The sequence below is a fragment of the Rhinatrema bivittatum genome, chromosome 8 (genome assembly GCF_901001135.1).
Source record: "Rhinatrema bivittatum chromosome 8, aRhiBiv1.1, whole genome shotgun sequence".
Classification (NCBI taxonomy): Eukaryota; Metazoa; Chordata; class Amphibia; order Gymnophiona; family Rhinatrematidae; genus Rhinatrema; species Rhinatrema bivittatum.
Window position 1 is genome coordinate 163,869,816 of NC_042622.1, and position 20,465 is coordinate 163,890,280.

The 20,465-nt window shown below is 47.0% G+C and overlaps 1 protein-coding gene across 2 annotated transcripts in view; it reads left to right on the forward strand.

Annotated features, from left to right (window-relative positions):
- Positions 1–488: 488 nt before the first annotated feature.
- FOXN1 (forkhead box N1) overlaps positions 489–20,465 on the forward strand; it is a 69,862-nt gene continuing 49,885 nt past the window's right edge. For both annotated transcript variants that reach the window (XM_029612638.1, XM_029612639.1), the window contains exons 1-2: positions 489–687; positions 2,021–2,200. In XM_029612638.1, coding sequence (XP_029468498.1) covers positions 2,143–2,200 — 58 coding nt within the window. In that variant the 5' untranslated portion in view covers positions 489–687; positions 2,021–2,142. The remainder of the gene's footprint in view (positions 688–2,020; positions 2,201–20,465) is intronic.

The following is a 20,465-nucleotide window of genomic DNA, read 5'->3' on the forward strand; positions in this document are numbered from 1 at the left end:
GCATATGTGGTTACCCTCTTCATTGCTCCCTTGTCCAAAGAAGCACTGATCCCAGTGGCTCCACTACTTACCTTTGCTAGGGGCATGAGTTGTATTCGGCCCTATTATGAACGATCGTTTGTACGCTTGTTACATCAGAAGCTGAGCCGTTTGATGCGGAAAGAGCCTCTGTATCTACGGTTTGGACCAGGAGGTTTTTTATGACTGTGTGTGCTCCTCATTATAACATCAGTGCATGGCTCCTGACAGGGCCTGGAAGCACCCGAGACCCCTTGGTGGGACCCTCACAGCCCAGAGGGAAGAGTGGAGGAAGCGCGGCTCCCTGGCCGGTACAACCTGTAGCAGGAATCAGATTCTCCCTCCACTTGCCGATTAGTCATTTCTACTTTTATTAAATGCACTTTCCCTGGGGCTGATATCATAATTATTGGCTCGCACAGCCCTGGCTTACCTGATGTAATCTCCGATCTCTTTCAACATATCTCTGAATGCTCCCTGCCATGTTTCCTGACCTAATCCTTGGGCTGCAGGAGCTGCACGCTGTTTTGCTTCAGTAGCGAGGTGAGAGCTGCCTCCTGTCACTTGCATCGGGCGTGAACGCCAAGGAAGCGGGAGCCGCGCCGGCGCTATTTAACGCGCGGCGGCCGCGCTGGGCTGAGCAGCTGGCGGTCCCGGAGCCCTGCACGGGTGAGTTCATTACCGCCTCGGCCCGGTCCAAGGCAGCTTTTCTTGGTGGTGGGGGAGCAGAGCCAGCCTGATGAGTACTTTCAGAGAAGGACTCTCTGAGCTGGCCTTAAGTGTCTGAAAGCTTCTTCTATCCACTTATTGTTCGCTGCTGCTGCTGCTGCTGGGCGAGAAAGGCTGCCTCTTATTCTGTAAGAGGTGTGGTGCGGGCACTGAGATTTGGGGGAACACTTTCTGCTCTCTTTAGAAACAGGTGCTTCGTGTTTGCGGAGGACAGGGGTCCTGGATCCGAGCTGCTCTGGTCACACCTTCCTCCCACTGTGCACCAACTCTGGAGCAGGGCACAGGGGGAGCAGGGAATGGGGCACAGAGAGCCGGGCACATGGAGCTTGGCAGGGAGCAGGGTACAGGGAGCCTGGCAAAGGGTGGGGCACTGCTCTGCTTTGCTCTACAGGTGGTCATGGACTCTAAAAGCTGTTTCAGGCAGCGCCAAAGATGGATATAAAGACAAGAAGCTCTTGTAAAAAAAGGGAGCTGAACATATCAGCGTGGCACGTTGTAGGCGATGGGAACTTGCCTGGCTTACTTCTCCTTATTTACTATCTTTTCCTATCTTTCTGCACAGCTTGTGTTCTTGCTTTGATTTGGTTACCGGCTGCCACCGCACTGTCCCGCACCGATGGCCTTTTCGTAGCCTTTAGTAACCGAAGGCTTTGTAAGGAAAGGGCAAAACCTGGTTCCTGTGAGAAAACGCGATAAGGGGGTGGGGTAGGATGAACTAAGCTGTGCCCTAGGCCTTAGGCGAACGCTGGAAGACAGGGCTGTAGGATCCTGGGGGAACCCGGTGCATCCCACTCCCTGGCCAGGTTACAGCCCTCCCACCACCACCACCACCACCACATGCGGGGTGCAAAGGCAGAGCCCTCCCCTGCTGACAGAGCAGGACCCAGGCCATCGATTTAGGGTGGATGAAGGGGTCCAAGCCCGTGCCCAGGTCGTGTGAGTAACTAAAGGATGTGGGCAGAAAGGAGCCTCTTGAATGAGGGCGAAGAATCAGGAAGTAAAGTGACACTCGAGCCAACTCCCTAACATCCCCCCCCCCCAGGCAGAGTTAGGGAGCTAGGGAGGGGGCTGGCGGAGCATCTGTGATGCCAAAAGGTCGCTACAGATCTTAACCGCCCGATGAATCCTCAGCTCCCAAGCTGGAAACTGTCTGGGGCAGGACAGTGAGTGCCTCAGCCTGGCGCCTTCTTGCGCGCTTCCACCCGGAGCGCGCGTTGCAATGATCATCAGGAGCTAAGACTTTCCTCTGCTTGTATTCATTTATTATTTCCAGCCGTTCCGAAAACGAAAGAAATAAAGGAGCCTGGAAGGTGCCGGATTTCTCCTTGGTGGCTGAAGGCAGAGGACGTCGGGGGGAGCTGCAGCGCTATGGCCTCTCGGTGAGCAGTTGCCCCCATGGCATCTGAGCTGCGAGGTGGGCAGCCGGGCACCAGCGTGGTCAGCTCCTTGCCAGGTGAGGGCCGCAGCCTTCTCCCTCTCTCTCTCTCTCCCTCTCTGCGTTGGGGGTCTGGGAAGCTGCCGGGAGAGCTGGTGGCGGAGGAAGCCCGTCCTGCCCAGCCCAGCCCCCGGGGGAGCTGCGGGCACCTGTCTCAGGGGACAGAGAGCAAGCGCTGCTGCCTCGCACAGACGCAGCCGGTCCTGCCGGCTCGGAGAGGAGTTTAGGGAGGTGCCAGGTCCAGGGTTTAACCCTTGCTGAGCCGTCTTCCAATTAAGTTCGGGGTTCGGCTCTTTTGGGTTCCCATTCTGCTTCATTGGTGGGGTTGGGGGCTCTATCACCCGCCAGGCACCTTAGGCAGGGGAGAACAGAAACAGCAATGCAACAATAAACATTCGTAATAATGTAATTCATAAGAAAATAACAAATGAGCATTCATAATAACCCAATACTTGTACAAATAAAACCCTAAGAGAATCCACAAGGACAGTAAGAGTAATAGCCGCAGCTGGGAGCTAAGGATTAAGCCTGATAGAAAACAATGGACTTCTGCACTTCCCTGAGAGCAAGTGATGTGTGGAGGCCCAGGGCTTCTCCATGAAGCCAATTCCATAGCCAAGCAAGCACTGGTACTTGTAAAAGCCACATCAGGGGGGGGACAAGTCCAGTAACCGACCCTGTGGGGGCTATGAAGGATGATTAGGGACACATTTAGAAGACAGTTAGGTCTATGCCAGGTAAAAGCTTTTAAAAAAACAAACAGGTTTTTTAAATGAGATTGAGATTCTTTCGGGAGTCAGGGTAAATCTGTAAGGATGGGCTGGATGCCACGATCAGGCAGGCAGCGAGGTTGTGTCTCACCTGGCGCCAGGTTTTATTATGACTGAAGATTCAGTAAACTCATCTTTTGCATCTTTCTTTGGCTCTGGCTGTCTTAGAGGGAATCAAACTTTATGCCTCTATTGGAATGAATTTTCAAAAACAAAACCAAAAAACTGCCCAACCTCCCAGGTATTTTAGCTGTCACAAATGTCCATCTTCACACACGAGTCGGGCACATGGCTTGTGTTTACTTTATTTATTTATTTATTTGTTGATTTTTTTTTTTGTTTGTAATCCTTTTTTTATTGATTTTCATAAGTGATTAACAAAACAGTACACAACTGAGGGATAAATTCCCAGTAACAACAATGAAAGTATACATCTTTTGCATTGATATTATAAACTCTTAGTGGTAAGGGTACAGCAATATAAGTTTGTATACTTTTATGTTTAGGCTTAATCTCAATTTATCATTGATAGCCCAACCCTAGCTTTCCCTCCCTCCCTCCCCCAACATCCCCAATCATCCAACCCCTAGACACCTTCAGCTTATTTGTTGATTTTTATATCCCGACATTCATCGGAACATCATGCTGGTTTACAAGAGAGTGAAATACAATAAACAGGGATGGGGAAGGGGGGAGCAGCAACGAAGGAGGAGAGAGGACAGCAGTAGGAAAGATAGGGAAAGGGAGAAATATGATAGGAACATTTGAAGAATATAAATTAACAATAGACAATATATGTACAGGTGGGCTGGTAGGTACCAGACCATTGATGGCAGTGAAAGGGAGAGGTGGGGAGGGAGAGATAGGGTAGGATAAGCTTAGAGTGGAGGAGGGGAACTTATAACACAGTAATTAGGAGTCTTTGCTTGGGGGGAAGAATAGGGGAGAAAGTGGAGAGGCAGATTGGAGGAGGGGAGAGTGAGTGGGCTAAGAGGTTAGAGTGAAAGTTTGCAGATCGGGAGCTTGTGCGGATAAAAAGCAATCTCCAGTGGGACCTTAAGGTAGGCAGGCTGACTACAGACGGGGGTGTGCACTTTAGATTTCAATGTACCCACAGGATTGTTTCTCCCCTGGGATGTCCTCCTCTTTACTGTGAAAACAGGAGCAGTGTTTTAGCCAAACAAAAAAAGCCCTTGAGTGGATTCAGTCATTCTGCTGGTGTAACCCCTGATTTTACCTGCCGTTTCTGAATATGGCTTAGATACGGTTTGGCTTCATTAACATTTTGTGGCAGAATTTGGGTCAGTGCCTTATATAGGAAGTGGACAGGACTGACTAAGATGGGAACCATCCCGGAAAAACTGAAGGATGTGATGGCTGCAGCCCTTGTCGGTAGAGAACAGGAGGAGAATGGGTGCAGTCCTGGCGCAAAGAGATGGAGGAGGAGGAGGAGGAGGCCTGTCAGTCTAACCTCAGTTATGGGAATAGTAAAGGAAAGGAGAATGCGGTGATGATCTGCCCCCTAGCAGATAAGCTGAACGCATTGGTCTTCGCTGGGGAGGATGTTAGGTGATTTCCAAACCAGAGGCCTTCCTTAGGGGCAGTACCTCTGAAATGCTGAAAGATATCCCTGTGCAGCAGGGAGGAATGAGAAGAATTATAGACAGACTAAACAGTATCAGGTCCCCAGGGCCAGATGGAATCCACCCCAGAGTTCCACAAGAACTACAACTAGAAATTGCAGATTACACTGATTTTCAATTTAACAGCAGCTGCAGCACCAGAGGACTGGAAGGTGCCCAGTGTGACTTCAGTTTTTATGAAGGACTGGGGGGACTGGGAAATGATAGACCTGTGAGCCTGACCACAGTACCGGGTAAGAGGGTAGAAAATCGTTAAGCTCCTAGAAGAGCATGGTATAATTAGGAACAGCTAGCATGGATTTCGGAAAGGCAACTCATGTCTCACAGATTTCTTCAAATTCTTTGACATTGTTACTAGGATCACGGATGCTGGTGAACCGGTTGACATAGTGTAAAAGGTACTACACAAACAATTAGTTTGGAAACTGATAGGCTATGGCAGGGGTGACTAACTCCGTTCTGGTTTTCAGGATATCCACAGTGAGTATGTATGAGTTAGATGTGTATGCACTGCCTCCATTGTATACAAAGAATCTCCTGGATATTGACAACCAGGACTGTTTGTGGCGCTTGAGGACTAGAGTTGACCACCCCTGAGCTAGGGATTAGGAGGCGGCATCATTCATGGTTGAAGGGAAGGAGACAGTGGCCGGGATTAAATGGTCAGTTCTCAAACTTGAGAGGGTATACAACAGAGTGCCCCAGGGGTTTGTGTTAGGTCTGGGACTGTTTGCAGATGATACCAAACTATGGAAAGTAGTTAAAACACAAGCCATTTCTATAAAATTGCAGGGGTATCTAGAAAAATTGGGAACTTGCACATTTCAAATGGCAAATGGAATTTAATATAGACAAGTGCAAAGTGATACATGTTGAGAGAAATAATCCACCCTACCCATACAAGCTGCTGGGGTCTACTCTGGAACACTGCTATCAAGACAAGAATCTTGGAATTACTGTGGACCATCGGCATGATGTGCAGCAGTGGGCAATAAAGCCAACCTTATATTAGGAATAATTTAGAAGGGCATCGGTGACAATGCCGAAGATATCATCATGCTTTTCTACAGAGCTGTGACATGACCATACAGGGATGGATTTCATCCATTGCTGTCCCTAGGTATTGCATGCCACCCCCTAGCCATCTAACCCCCTAACCCCCCGAACCTGTATGCAGAAAGGCACAATAAGGTGGCATGGCTCATCCACTGGAAACTATGCAAATACTATAACATCTCTGCACCAGAAAAGCACTGGGATCACGACCCTGAGAGAACAAAGAATGTGTGATCATCTGGGACATCCCCATTCCAACAAATAAAACTCAGTGCAAGGAAACTGGATATTGTGGTAAAAGAGGAGAGCAGAAGAACAGCATTGCTAATAGAAGTGTCCATTCTAAGTAATTACTCTGTGGACTGTAGGGGGAGAAAGATAAGATCCTCAAGTATCAAGTGATTCAATCAGAGACCAAGAAAATTTGGCAGAAAGCTACAGAAATATGATTGAAAGGAACTTCCAGGTGCACCTTGATACGCTGCCTATACATATCCCACCCTGTGAGCTCCAGAAGGAGGTTCTTTGGTACAATGCAAGGATTAAAAAGGGCACAGACAGTACATCTGAGACTGAGAACAGACTCAAAATGCCCTGGCTTATGAGTGAGGCCCATGCCAGTCAAGGTATGTTAAGAGGAACCCATATGGAGACATCACCCAGAACTGCTACAGAAAGAGGCTTAAGTAGAGTGACAATATAGCGCCAGGCCCAGGAAGACAAACTGAGCCAGTCCTGCATTCATTGCATTACAGGCATGGAAATATTCTGAGGAAAACAGGATTACATTTCCCTGCAAGCAGTGGGGTAAAACCCAGGAATGGGAATGGAGTTTTAGGAGTCACCCTAGTCTTAAGGAAATCAAATTGTACTCACTGGAAGGAGGCAGATGATGAAACCAGGACTAGCCCAGCTTGTCCCCCTGGGAACAGAGTTATCGGAGTCACCCTAAGGTTAAGGAATTCAAACTGTACTCAGTGGAAGAGAGAAAGAAAAAGGAGGCGGGTGATAAAAACATTCAAATAATTAGCGGGCTCTATGTGAGGAACCCAAGGCCGCGCATCTGTAGGGTCCAACAAGAGCAGAGATTACAAGAAGAGCAATGAATCTGGTAAATGTTCCGATTCATTTGAGATACTAAAGATGAATTTAATGACACAGTTCAGCCCATCCTCAGAGTCACATCTCCAGTAGGAAGCCGGACATAAGAAAAAACCCTTCACGTGATGTCATCCAATGTCCTAAGGCACTCCACATATTTATTCATTTGTGTTTTGAACCTGCTAGGAATTTTATATCATTTTTTTTCATCTGTGCGCTGCTGCGTCGTGTTTCTGTGATATCTCCTTGCATTAATTCCTAATAAGGAGAAAAAAAGGACTTTGAAGAAGAGAATTGCTCACATACCACGGAGTGAAATACGAGCAGGGAGCCTGATAAAGTTATTAAATATATCTCACAGTCAGCATGTGAAGCAAGGTGTCAAAACTGATCCTCTGGTAAGGGCAGAGTAGAATTTGCTGTGTGAACCCGAGTGACACGATCCGGGGATTACGATCTCATGGTGCAATCTGTGATTCAGGGTTCCAGGTTCAAATTCCATCTTTATTAAACTCATTATGGAACCTGCAGCAAGCCACCTACACTCCCTGGGGTCTATGTTTAATGGCATGTAGCTAGATAACTCCCGAGCTACATGCTGACTTTTAAATATTTGGGCAATTATCTGGCTAAACTCATTATCCACCTAAAACTTAGCCACCTAACATAGGGGCATTCCAGGGTGGAGTTAAGTTAGATAAGTTACCGGCTAACTCTGGTAATGCCTTAGAGTAGTCCTAAAATTAGCTGGGTAAACTTATCTGGCTAATTTTAACATAGTTGGGTATGTTTAATGGTTTGGCTGGGTCACTGAATACCCTGCTAAAGTTTGACAGATAAGTTTATCTGGGTAAATTGGCAAACCAGCCAGTGGTTGAATACTGCCATGCCCGTGATCAAGAAAAAACTGCTCTAGAATGGAAGCAGATCTCTTTTGATCCGTGACTTCCTGACACAGATAACGCTGCCAAGTCTAGGACTGGAGATCAAAGTGGGAAAGTCTGAGGCAGGTATGGCCCATTTCTCCTCTGTACCTTGTGGATCTGCCCTATGGAGGCCTGAAATTCCCCTTCTGTGCACACCTTACCAAAGTCAGCACACAGTATTTCAGGGCACACAATTCATTTTCAGTTCTTGGGGAAAAAAACCCCAAAACCTGGAGGGTCCTAGAAGGTTTAGGAATGGGAGCTGCTGTTTTCCTAACAACTGGTAAATATTAAGCCCAGTCCCGTCCTGACAGTGAGGAAACAAACACAAAAGAAGCAAGGCAGTGGCAGCTGACATCCCACCGCAATCCCTCCATCTCTCTCTCCCTTTCTCCTTGGTCTTACTCATCTTTTTCTGTAACTGCGAAAGCAGCCAATCTGGGAATGGAAAGCCAACGCTGAGCAAAAGAGAAAAGCAGCGTTTCAGAAGGTACCTCCCGATTTCCTGCTGCTCTGATAATACATGCAAGACAAATGATAGAAAAATCAAAGATAGCCAAAGAGAAACAGGACCAAGAGTTTTACTCTCTCTCTCTCTCTCTCTCTCTCTCTCTTTCCTTCTTCAGCATGTTTCAGATTTTTCAAACTATGCCACTAATTTGAAGTTTGAGGCTGGCTCTGTGGTTGGCTGTCTGTCCATTTGTCCATCACAGGAGCTGTCCAGCCCGTGGTGCTGAAGAGCTGCTTCAATACACCCCGAAGTCCCGAGGTTCATTGACTGTCTTGTGTTTTTTAACACTGCAGTTCCTTACTGCTTCTTTCAGCTTCTTTCTCACTGGTAACTGGCTTATTCTTGAGCTCTTATAGCGGGAGTCTCTATGCACAGCTATTTCTTCCCCCAGCCCAGGCTTCACAAGGCCAGGAACATTAGACCAAGCTCCGTCTCACATGCAGGCCAGATATTGCTTTGGAAAAAGTAAGAACTTCCTAACCTTCCTGGTCAATGTCCTTGTCTATTAGGAATTCTCCTTCTCTCTACTCTGCTTCCCTCACTTCTTCCCAGCTGTTCATAAATCTCTGCTGCTTTAACCTGGGCAGGGTGCATGATCTAGGAGGCAGGTCGGGAGCTGCACTTCCTTCCTAGGGGTCTCTCCAAAAACTGCATTTTCTTTCCAGAGACACCAAGTCGTCCCTGTGAGGTAAGAACGAGCTGCACAGTGCCAAGTATCTCACGAAATGTAGGAGGGGGGATGCATTTCAGCATAGCATCAAAACAGCTTAAATTCACCCCTCCTAGTTCATATTTGTAGATGTCTAGTGATGGAGGTAGCTCAGTTCAGTTGCCCATAGATTGAACAACAGACCGATTATGGAGTGACAGAATCTGTCTCATAAGAAGTCAGACTGAGCATAAATGCCTTCTATGCAAAGGGAAAAGATGCACTCTGGGAGATCCTAAACTAATTTCTCCATAAATTTATGGGTGACAGGAAAGCAAAACTGCCATTTCACATGTCCTCTCACATGGAGGGGGGTCTCCTTCATCTTGTTGTATCACTGACATTTTCCAGACTTCAGACTCCACCTTAGAGAATGCACAAACTGACAGGACAGTATCCCTGCCCTGAAACTTCCAGCTGCTGGAGTGTGGGGCCTGCTCAGGCAGGTCCCTGCAGCTCTCTTTTCTGGGGAAATGGTCGAGTGCCAGCAATATTACACATGAACCTGTTCTCCTGGGAATGTGAGAAATTCCCTCAGGAAAATCATTTAACACTCCCTGCTGGGCTAGGCTGCTAAACCAACTGGTTACTTAGTACCATTTCATGATATCAAATTAAATTCCTCTAACATGAATAGAGAGGCATGGGAGAAGAGGGCAGAGGGGGCCTAGGGGAACGACAGCAAAGAAGGTTGAGAACTGTGAACTTGTCTACTCCAGTAGCAGAGGTTTATGCTCCGTACAAAGAGGCAGCTGAACTGCAGGGTGCACAGTGCCTTGATACCTGCCTCTGTGGGACTTCTTGTTGGGTTTGATCTTTAAAAGTACAAATGCCTCCAGCTATGACCTTGCTGCACCCTCCCTCTCTCCCCACTCCAACTGAAATGTGCCACCAACTCATTACTGCCAGCAGAGTGAGTGAACCAGCTGCAGACCCCACATTAGGGATGCCTTAGCCCCTCATAAAGGCAAGTCTAAGGATGCTAGGACCCTATCAATGCCCTTGTTGTGTTTCAATATTGGGAGAGGGGTATTTCTTTTAATGCACTTGCACATTGCTTTCTGGATCATACAGACATTCAGAGCAGTAAATAGAAATAGACATGGACTAGCCGCCTAAGGTACAGAAATCCCACACTGTGCCAGTCACAGAAACCCAGAGCTTGCTAAGGGCTCAGCTATGTAGGAAGCAGTTATTAATCAGGTTTCTTACCTCTCAGCCACCTAGGCATGATACCTGCTGCAGAGGGTCTGCAGTCATATTTCTACTGACGAGCAATAAAATAAGATGACTGCAGTTAATGACCTACTGCTGGAATTCAAGAATACCCCTTTCATACGTGCCTAGAGAGCCCTAAAGCTTTAGGAGGACAAGGGGTGTAATGGGATACCCATATCCTGAGAGGGACAGGGCCAGTAATAGAAGTGGGAGCTCCTTATCCTGAGAGGGACAGGGCCAGTAATAGAAGTGGGAGCTCCTTATCCTGAGAGGGACAGGGTGAGTAATAGAAGTGGGAGTTCCTTATCCTGAGAGTGACAGGGTGAGTAATAGAAGTGGGAGCTCCTTATCCTGAGAGGGACAGGGTGAGTAATAGAAGTGGGAGCTCCTTATCCTGAGAGGGACAGGGCCAGTAATAGAAGTGGGAGCTCCTTATCCTGAGAGGGACAGGGTGAGTAATAGAAGTGGGAGCTCCTTATCCTGAGAGGGACAGGGTGAGTAATAGAAGTGGGAGCTCCTTATCCTGAGAGGGACAGGGCCAGTAACAGAAGTGGGAGCTCCTTATCCTGAGAGGGACAGGGCCAGTAATAGAAGTGGGAGCTCCTTATCCTGAGAGGGACAGGGCCAGTAACAGAAGTGGGAGTTCCTTATCCTGAGAGTGACAGGGTGAGTAACAGAAGTGGGAGCTCCTTATCCTGAGAGGGACAGGGCCAGTAATAGAAGTGGGAGCTCCTTATCCTGAGAGGGACAGGGCCAGTAACAGAAGTGGGAGTTCCTTATCCTGAGAGTGACAGGGTGAGTAACAGAAGTGGGAGTTCCTTATCCTGAGAGTGACAGGGTGAGTAACAGAAGTGGGAGCTCCTTATCCTGAGAGTGACAGGGTGAGTAACAGAAGTGGGAGTTCCTTATCCTGAGAGTGACAGGGTGAGTAACAGAAGTGGGAGCTCCTTATCCTGAGAGTGACAGGGTGAGTAACAGAAGTGGGAGTTCCTTATCCTGAGAGTGACAGGGTGAGTAACAGAAGTGGGAGCTCCTTATCCTGAGAGTGACAGGGTGAGTAACAGAAGTGGGAGCTCCTTATCCTGAGAGTGACAGGGTGAGTAACAGAAGTGGGAGTTCCTTATCCTGAGAGTGACAGGGTGAGTAACAGAAGTGGGAGTTCCTTATCCTGAGAGTGACAGGGTGAGTAACAGAAGTGGGAGCTCCTTATCCTGAGAGTGACAGGGTGAGTAACAGAAGTGGGAGCTCCTTATCCTGAGAGTGACAGGGTGAGTAACAGAAGTGGGAGCTCCTTATCCTGAGAGTGACAGGGTGAGTAACAGAAGTGGGAGTTCCTTATCCTGAGAGTGACAGGGTGAGTAACAGAAGTGGGAGCTCCTTATCCTGAGAGTGACAGGGTGAGTAACAGAAGTGGGAGCTCCTTATCCTGAGAGTGACGGGGTGAGTAACAGGGAGCTCCTTATCCTGAGAGGGACAGGGTCAGTAACAGAAGTGGAAGAAAGTCCTTTTGGATAGGAATATGCTTTCTGGATGTAAGGAAATCTTGTGTTACATTTTATATTATACAAACTACTTTGTCCTTTCATGGATTGCAAACTGGCTAAAAGACAGGAAACAGAGAGTAGGATTAAATGGACAATTTTCTCAGTGGAAGGGAGTGGACAGTGGAGTGCCCCAGGGATCTGTATTGGGACCCTTACTTTTCAATATATTTATAAATGATCTGGAAAGAAATACGAGTGAGATAATCAAATTTGCAGATGATACAAAATTGTTCAGAGTAGTTAAATCACAAACAGATCGTGATAAATTGCAGGAAGACCTTGTGAGACTGGAAAATTGGGCATCCAAATGGCAGATGAAATTTAATGTGGATAAGTGCAAGGTGATGCATATAGGGAAAAATAACCCATGCTATAATTACACAATGTTGGGTTCCATATTAGGTGCTACAACCCAAGAAAGAGATCTAGGCGTCATAGTGGATAACACATTGAAATCGTCAGTTCAGTGTGCTGCGGCAATCAAAAAAGTAAACAGAATGTTGGGAATTATTAGAAAGGGAATGGTAAATAAAACAGAAAATGTCATAATGCCTCTGTATCGCTCCATTGTGAGACCGCACCTTGAATACTGTGTACAATTCTGGTCGCCGCATCTCAAAAAAGATATAATTGCGATGGAGAAGATACAGAGAAGGGCAACCAAAATGATAAAGGGGATGGAACAGCTCCCCTATGAAGAAAGGCTGAAGAGGTTAGGGCTGTTCAGCGTGGAGGAGAGACGACTGAGGGGGGATATGAAAGAGGTCTTTAAGATCATGAGAGGTCTAGAACGGGTAGATGTGAATCGGTTATTTACTCTTTCGGATAATAGAAAGACTAGGGGGCACTCCATGAAGTTAGCATGTGGCACATTTAAAACTAATCGGAGAAAGTTCTTTTTTACTCAACGCACAATTAAACTCTGGAATTTGTTGCCAGAGGATGTGGTTAGTGCAGTTAGTATAGCTGTGTTTAAAAAAGGATTGGATAAGTTCTTGGAGGAGAAGTCCATTACCTGCTATTAAGTTCACTTAGGGGTAGATTTTCAAAGGGGTACATGTACCCCCCAAAAACCTACCCCAAACCCCCCTGCGCGCGCCGAGCCTATTTTGCATAGGCTCGGCAGCGCACGCAAGCCCTGGGACGCGCGTAAGTCCCGGGGCTTCGTAAAAGGGGCGGGGAGGGGGCTTGTCCGGGGCGTGTCCGGGGTCAGGGGGCGGTTTGGGGCGGGACTGGGGGCGTGGCGCCGGCCCAGGGGCGTGGTTGAGGCCTCCGGACCAGCCCCCGGGTCGGGTGATGGCGCGCCAGCAGCCCGCTGGCGCGCGCAGATTTACGCCTGCTGAAAGCAGGCGTAAATCTGCCAACAAAGGTAGGGGGGGGTTTAGATAGGGCCGGGGGGGTGGGTTAGGTAGGGAAGGGAGGGGAAGGTGCGGGGGGGTGGAAAGAAAGTTCCCTCCGAGGCCGCTCCGATTTCAGAGCGGCCTCGGAGGGAACAGGCAGCACGCGCTGGGCTCGGCGCGCGCAAGTTGCACAAATGTGCACCCCCTTGTGCGCGCCGACCCTGGATTTTATAAGCTACGCGCGTAGCTTATAAAATCCAGCGTACTTTTGTTCGCGCCTGGTGCGCGAACAAAAGTACGCGCTCGCGCAATTTTATAAAATCCGGCCCTTAGAGAATAGCCACTGCCATTAGCAATGGTAACATGGAATAGACTTAGTTTTTGGGTACTTGCCAGGTTCTTGTGGCCTGAATTGGCCACTGTTGGAAACAGGATTCTGGGCTTGATGGACCCTTGGCCTGACCCAGTATGGAATTTTCTTATGTTCTTATGTTATAGTTTGTAATTAAATATTACAGCTAAATCAATACTACAATACAGTTTTAATAGCCAGAAAAATGTCATATTCCAATAGCATAAAAGATGAGTACTACTAGAATGGGAGAACTACTGCTAATTCACAATCTTTCTTTGCAATTTACCTTGCTGTTTTCCTGAGGAAAGATGGAATATCAAATGGAATGAATACTTCATTAAATACAATAATGGACAGCAGAAATCTGCAACGGATAGTCAGCCAGGAAGGAATAAAAAACATGAGGAGGGATCTAGCAAAGCTCGAGGAATGGTCTAGGGTCAGTGAGATAAGATTTAGTGTAAAAAATGCAAAGTAATGCATTTAGGATGCAAAATCCCTATAGAGCAGTACAATGAAGGGGGTGAATTTCTGTGCACAAAACAAGAGCGGGATCTGGTGGTCATTGTATCTGATGATCTTAAGGTGGCCAAACAGGAAGATAAATTGATGTAAAAAGCCAGAAATATGGTTGGGTGCATAGGGAGATGAAAATTCATCAAGAAAAAGGAGGTGATATTGCCCCTGTATAGGTCGCTGGTGAGACCTCACTTGGAATACTGTGGTACAATTTTGGAGACCGCACCCTCAAAAGGATATAAACAGGTTGGAGTCGGTCCAGAGGGTGACTACTAAAATGGTCAGTGGTCTTCGTTCTAAAGCATATGGGGATAGACTTAAATATGTAAACATGTATACCCCAGAGGAAAGGCGGTTAGGGGAAATATGATAGCGACATTCAAATATCTCAAAGGTTTCCATGCACAGGTGGTGAACCTTTTTCAGTGAGGGAAACTATGGACCGGTGAGCCTGACATCAGTACCGGAAAGTATAATAGAAACTATTCTATAGATCAAATTCACAGAGCATATAGAAAAACATGGTTTAATGGGACACAGCCAGCATTGATTTACTCAAGGGAAGTCTTGCCTCACAAATCTCCTACATTGTTTTGAAGGGGGTGAATAAACATGTGGATAAAGATGAACAGGTAGATGTGGTATACTTGGATTTTCAGAAGGTGTTTGACAAAGTCCCCCATGAGAGACTCCAAAGAAAATTAAAAAGTAATGGGACAAGAGGCAATTTACTTTTCTGGATTACAATTTGGTTAAAAGACAGGAAACAGGGAGTAGGATTGAATGGTTAGTTTTCTCAGTGGAAAAAGGCAAACACTGGCGTGCCTCAGGGATCTGTACTAGGACTGGTGCTTTTTAATGTATTTAAAAATGATCTGGAAAGGGGTATGACAAGTGAAGTGATCAAATGTGCAGATGACACAAAATTATGCAGAGTAGTTAAATCTCAAGCGGATTGTGATAAATTGCAGGAAGACCTTGCGAGACTGGAAGATTGGGCTTCCAAATTTCAGATGAAATTTAACGTGGAGAAGTGCAAAGTGATGCATATAAGAAAAATAACCTATGCTGTAGTTACATAATGTTATGTTTTATCTTAGGAGTTTCCACCCAGGAAAGAGATCTAGGTGTCATGGTGGATAATACTTTGAAATCATCGGCTCAGTGTGCTGTGACGGTCAAAAATGCAAACAGAATGGGGCAGATTTTTAAAAAGTACCCATGCGCGTACTTTTGTTCACGCAACCAGCGCGAACAAAAGTACGCCGGATTTTAAAAGATACGCGCGTAGCCACGCGTATCTTTTAAAATCAGGGGTCAGCGCATGCAAGGCTGCGCAAAATCGGCAGCCTGCGCGCACCGAGCCGTGCAGCCTGCCTCCGTTCCCTCCGAGGCCGCTCCAAAATCGGAGGGAACTTTCTTTCCGGTGCCCCCCACCTTCCCTTTCCTTCCCCTAACTAACCCGCCCCCCCAGCCCTAACTAATTCCCCCCCCTACCTTTATTTCAAAAGTTACATCTGCCCCGGGCTGGAACCACGCCCATGGCCCCACCCCTGGAACGCCCCCGATGATGCGCCGGCCGTGCCTCGCCCCGACCCCCCCCCCCCCCCCCCGACACTCCCCCCAGGAAAGCCCCGGGACTTACGCACGTCCCGGGGCTTGCGCGCGCTGAGCCTATGCAACATAGGCTCAGCGCGCGCAGGGGGTGGAAGGGGCAGCTTTTCGGGGGTTACGCGCGTATCTTACGCGCGTACCCCTTTGAAAATCTGCCCCAATATTAGGAATTATTAGGAAGGGGATGGTGAATAAAATAGTGGATGTCATAATGCCTCTGTGGCGCTCCATGGTGAGACCGCACCTTGAATGCTGTGTACAATTCTGGTTGTCACATCTAAAAAAAACCCCATAAAGTTACATTGGAGAAGGTACAGAGAAGGGCGACCAAAATGATAAAGGGGATGGAACAGCTCCCCTATGAGGAAAGGCTAAAGAAGTTAGGGCTGTTCAGCTTGGAGAAGAGACAGCCGAGGGGAGATATGATAGAGGTCTATAAAATCTTGAGCAGGGCTAGTGGAAGCACTAGACAGCCTCCTAGCGCACCACCAGTGTGGAGGCAGCGATGGCCTGGCTTCTTCTTCTTCCCACCCACATGGCCCAGAAGAGGAACTGGTGGGCCCGTGCAGTGGGAATAAGAATAGGCTATGCAATCACGGCCAGAAGCAGGAGAAGGAACAGTGTATATCCCAGGCTGTCACAGGAAGAGGCAGCATTGACCCGGGGCCTGCACGATGTTGGAGTGCAGGAGGAGGAGCAGCAGCAATAACAGCACCCACACATACACACACACACATACACACACACACACACACACAGGTGCAGGAAGCAGTGCAACATCAGCCCCTGAAGCCTGAATTAAAATGAAGAGTCCTGTCTGCCACGCAGGCTGAAGGAGGAAGCTGCCGCTGGACCTGTGCTTCTGATGAGGATAGGGAGAAAGTGAGTGTATCTGATGGGGAAGGGGGAGGAAGTGAGCATGTCTGTATCTGTATGTGTGTGTGTGTGTGAGAGAGAGAGAGTGTGTGTGTTTGTGTGTGTATGTGTGTGCGTCTGTGTGTGTACGTGTGTATGTAAGAGAATGTCTGTCTGTGTGTGTGTGTGTGTGTGTTTGAAAGATCATATCTCTGTGTGAAAGCATGTCTGTGTGTGTGAGAGCATGTCTGTCTCTGTGTGTGAAAGAGTATGCCCATGTGTGAAAGAGCTAGTGTGTGTGCATGTGTGTGTGTGTGTGTATGTGTGTGAGAGCATGTCTGTATCTGTGATTCTGTGTGTGTATATGTCTGTCTGTATGATAGCATGTCTGTGTGTGTGTATGTCTGTGTGCATGATAGCATGTCTATGTGTGTGAGAACTTGTGTGTATGTATCTGAGAACATGTATGCCTCTGTATCTGTGTGTGTTAAACAGCATGTATGTGTGTATGAAAGAGCATGTCTGTGTGTGTGTGTGTGTGTGTGTGTGAGAGCATGTCTCTGTGTGTGTGACAGCATGTCTTTCTCTGTGTCTGTGTGTGTGAGAGAGAGGGAGGGAGAGAGAGAGCAAGCGAGCATGTTTTGCAATTGAGCATGTGCGTGTATTTTTGCGAGAAAAGAGAAAGACTGTGAGCAACAGCCCTTCTCCTCTCCCCTGCTAATCCACGACAATCTTAAGGCATCTGGAAATCATAAGATCCCAGGTATGGACACCAGGGAATTTTTTAAAAATATTTTGTAAGTTTTAGGTATTGGGAGGTGTTTGTGTCTGCTGTTTTGAAATATTTTATTGGTATTTAGAAAATTTTGGACATTATTCTTCTTGTCAGCTATTTTGAAATATTCTTTTTATTAGTATGGCTTTACTTTGATTGATGATTTATATTTTCTGATTTTATTGTTTGATTATAAAGAATTGTAAAGTTTCTGTTATTCCATTGTTGCACTGTATACAAGGTCTGGCTTGTTGCGGTTTACAGTTAAGTTTTTGTCTGCCCATTTATATTACTACTTTATGGTCACTTTATTCTGTATTTGGTGAGGGTCTGTTTGTATTTTGCATACGTGACCGAGTTGATGTGTTCTGCTAGTGTATAGATTCTGTGTAGGGATCTGTAACAGCTTGGCTTTTTCTGTTTTCCTAATAGTAGGTGTATTAGCATTTTAGGCCTGGTGTAATAAGTGCAGTGTTGTTTTTTTTCATTACTAAGGTAATGAAAGGGTTTGAGTGCTGGCAGTTATTGCAGTTTTGGTATGAGAGATTTACCCTACTGAAATTGTAATTCAATTTACTTGTGGCTTTCTGAGGGCCAAGCCCTTACCCAACACACATTACAATAGACCTAATACCAATTCCAAGGGTCTTTTATTTTTTTACTGGGTTTTACAGCATTGTATGTAAATATAATATACATATGATATTTTTACCTCAGAAGACTGTACTTTAAATATTCTTGTTCATGTAAAATCTATTATTATAAATGCATTATTTTAAATTGTGTGTGTGTGGGGTGTGACAGGCTGCGGGGGGGGGGGGGGGGGGCGCAGGCTGTAAGTTTTGCCTAGGGAGCCTATTACCCTTGCACCAATGATGACCTTGAGAGAACTAGAATTGGTAAATGTGGCTTGGTTATTTACTCTTTCAGATAATACAAGGACTAGGGGGTATTCCAAGAAGTTAGCAAGTAGCACACTTAAAACAAATCAAAGAAAATTCTTTCACTCAATGCACAATTAAGCTCTGGAATTCTTTGCCAGAGGATGGGTTAAGGCAGTTAGGGGTAGATTTTACAAAATTACGCACACGCGTACTTTTGTTCGCGCTCCAGGCGCAAACAAGAGTACGCTGGATTTTAATAGATACGCACGTAGCCGCACGTATCTGTTAAAATCCTGGATTGGCGCGTGCAAGGCTGAGCAAAATCGGCAGCTTGCGCGCCGAGCCGCACAGCCGGCTTCCGTTCCCTCCGAGGCCGCTCCAAAATTGGAGCAGCCTCGGAGGGAACTTTCCTTCCACCTCCCCCCACCTTCCCCTCCCTTCCCCTACCTAACCCACCCCCAGCCCTATCTAAACTCCCCTACCTTTATTCCAGAAGTTACGCCTGCTCGAGGCCCACGCGCGCGAGTTACACCTGCTCGAGGCCTGCTCGAGGCTCGCGCGCGCGGGCCGGCTGCCAGCGCGCCATGTTCCGGTCCAGGGGCTGGTTCGGAGGCCACGGCCACACCCACCAGAACACCTCCGGGCCAGAACCATGCCCGTGGTCCCACCCCGCAACGCCGCCGCGACACGCCCCCGACACCCCCCCCCCCAGGAAAGCCCCAGGACTTATGCACGTCCCGGGGCTTGCGCATGCCGCCGAGCCTATGCAAGATAGGCTCGGCACGCACGGGGGGGGTTGGGGTAGGTTTTCGGGGGTTACGCACGTAACCCTTTGAAAATCTACCCCTTAGTGTATATGGGTTTAAAAAAGGTTTGGGCAAGTTGCTGCAGGAGAAGTCCATAAACTGCAATCAATCAAGTTGACTTAAGGAATAGCTACTTCTTATTATACGCATTAGTAGCATGGGATTTATTTAATGTTTGGGTACTTATCAGGTACTTGTAACCTGGATTGTCCACAGCTGGAAACAAGATGCTGGGCTTGATGGACCTTCAATCTGACCCAGTAGGGCAATTTCTTATGTTCTTAAAAGGAGGCTGAAAGGAGGTAGATTCAGGAGCAATCTTAGGAAGTATTTCTTTACCAAGAGGGTGATGGATGCATGGAACGGCCTCCCAGTAACTGAATTGAATAAAGCTTGGGACAAGCACAGGGGATCTCTGAGGGAGTGGTAGGGATTGTAGAGCTGAGCTGTTGTGTGGATGGGCAGACTAGATACGCTGTATGGTCTCTTTCTGCTGTCATGTTTCTATGTTTCTATGTTGTCAGAGTGAAAAATATCATTGGAGAATAAAGGATAAAAAAGCTTTAGGACTCCTAAAATGAAAGATGAGGCTCCAAGTGGGTACCAATGGCAGAATCCTGGAGCTGTGTCTGACAGTCATAAAAAAAAATCTCAATTCTTTGGAAATTAAAAGGGGTTAAGATAGCACAACTTTGAAACTTATAAGCAGTAGTGGTAGTTGTCAAAGCTTTGAGGAGAGCTACGTAAAATCTTTCATTTTTTTCCTGCACCTGACCACCATCCTGCAGATTTTCAGTGATTATATGATAAAAGGAAAGGCTTTCTGTAAGAAAAAAAGTTTTAGAAAGCTTATTGCATATAGAAGCCAGATTGATTTATTTCGAACATTTATATTCTGCAGATTCCAAATATCCTTCTGGGCAGATCACAATCTAACAAGCAAAATCATAAAACACAGACATTTAACATTAATTAAGTTAATAAATCAGCAAGATTCAAAACTAAAAGTTAAATATCAAGGATCACCCCCCCCCCCAAAAAAAAACCAAAAACCTGTAGAAAACAACAGGCTTAGGAGAACAGGGACGTCCATATTTCGATGGATCACTCAGGCGTTAGCCAGCTAAGTGCCCAACTATCCATTTAGTCGGCAGTGTTTTAGCTGGCTAATAAGTTGCCCACCTAAGTCAGGGGTGTTGCGGGCCTGTAACTGGGAGCAGTTGAGGTTACCTGCTAAGTCTGATCAGGCCAACGAGCTGTCCTAAAGTTAGCCGGCTACATTCAATAGTGCGGCTTTTGCCCCGTGCTTGCTATGGGGACAGTGACTGAATATGGACCTCAGCACTATAACATAGCCTAGGATGCAGCCACAGGAACAAAGATTGGGGAGGACTGTTGAGAAGGCTTCAATTGTAGCACACCCTGCTGCCTCCAAAATTTGGCTGGGAGCAGTGGCAAAGGAAGAGCAGGGTCATCTCTCGGTGCATTTTCTCAAACATGGGAAAAGGGAGGGGGCCGCATTAGACAGGCAACATCTGGTCTGCAGGCTCCTTCCCCTTTTGTCCTTTTGCATTGCAGAAGCTAAACTCCTTCCTAACTGGGGCTCCTGACCACAGTCCAGGCTGCAGGATGAAGGAGGATCATTTTATTAAGGCCC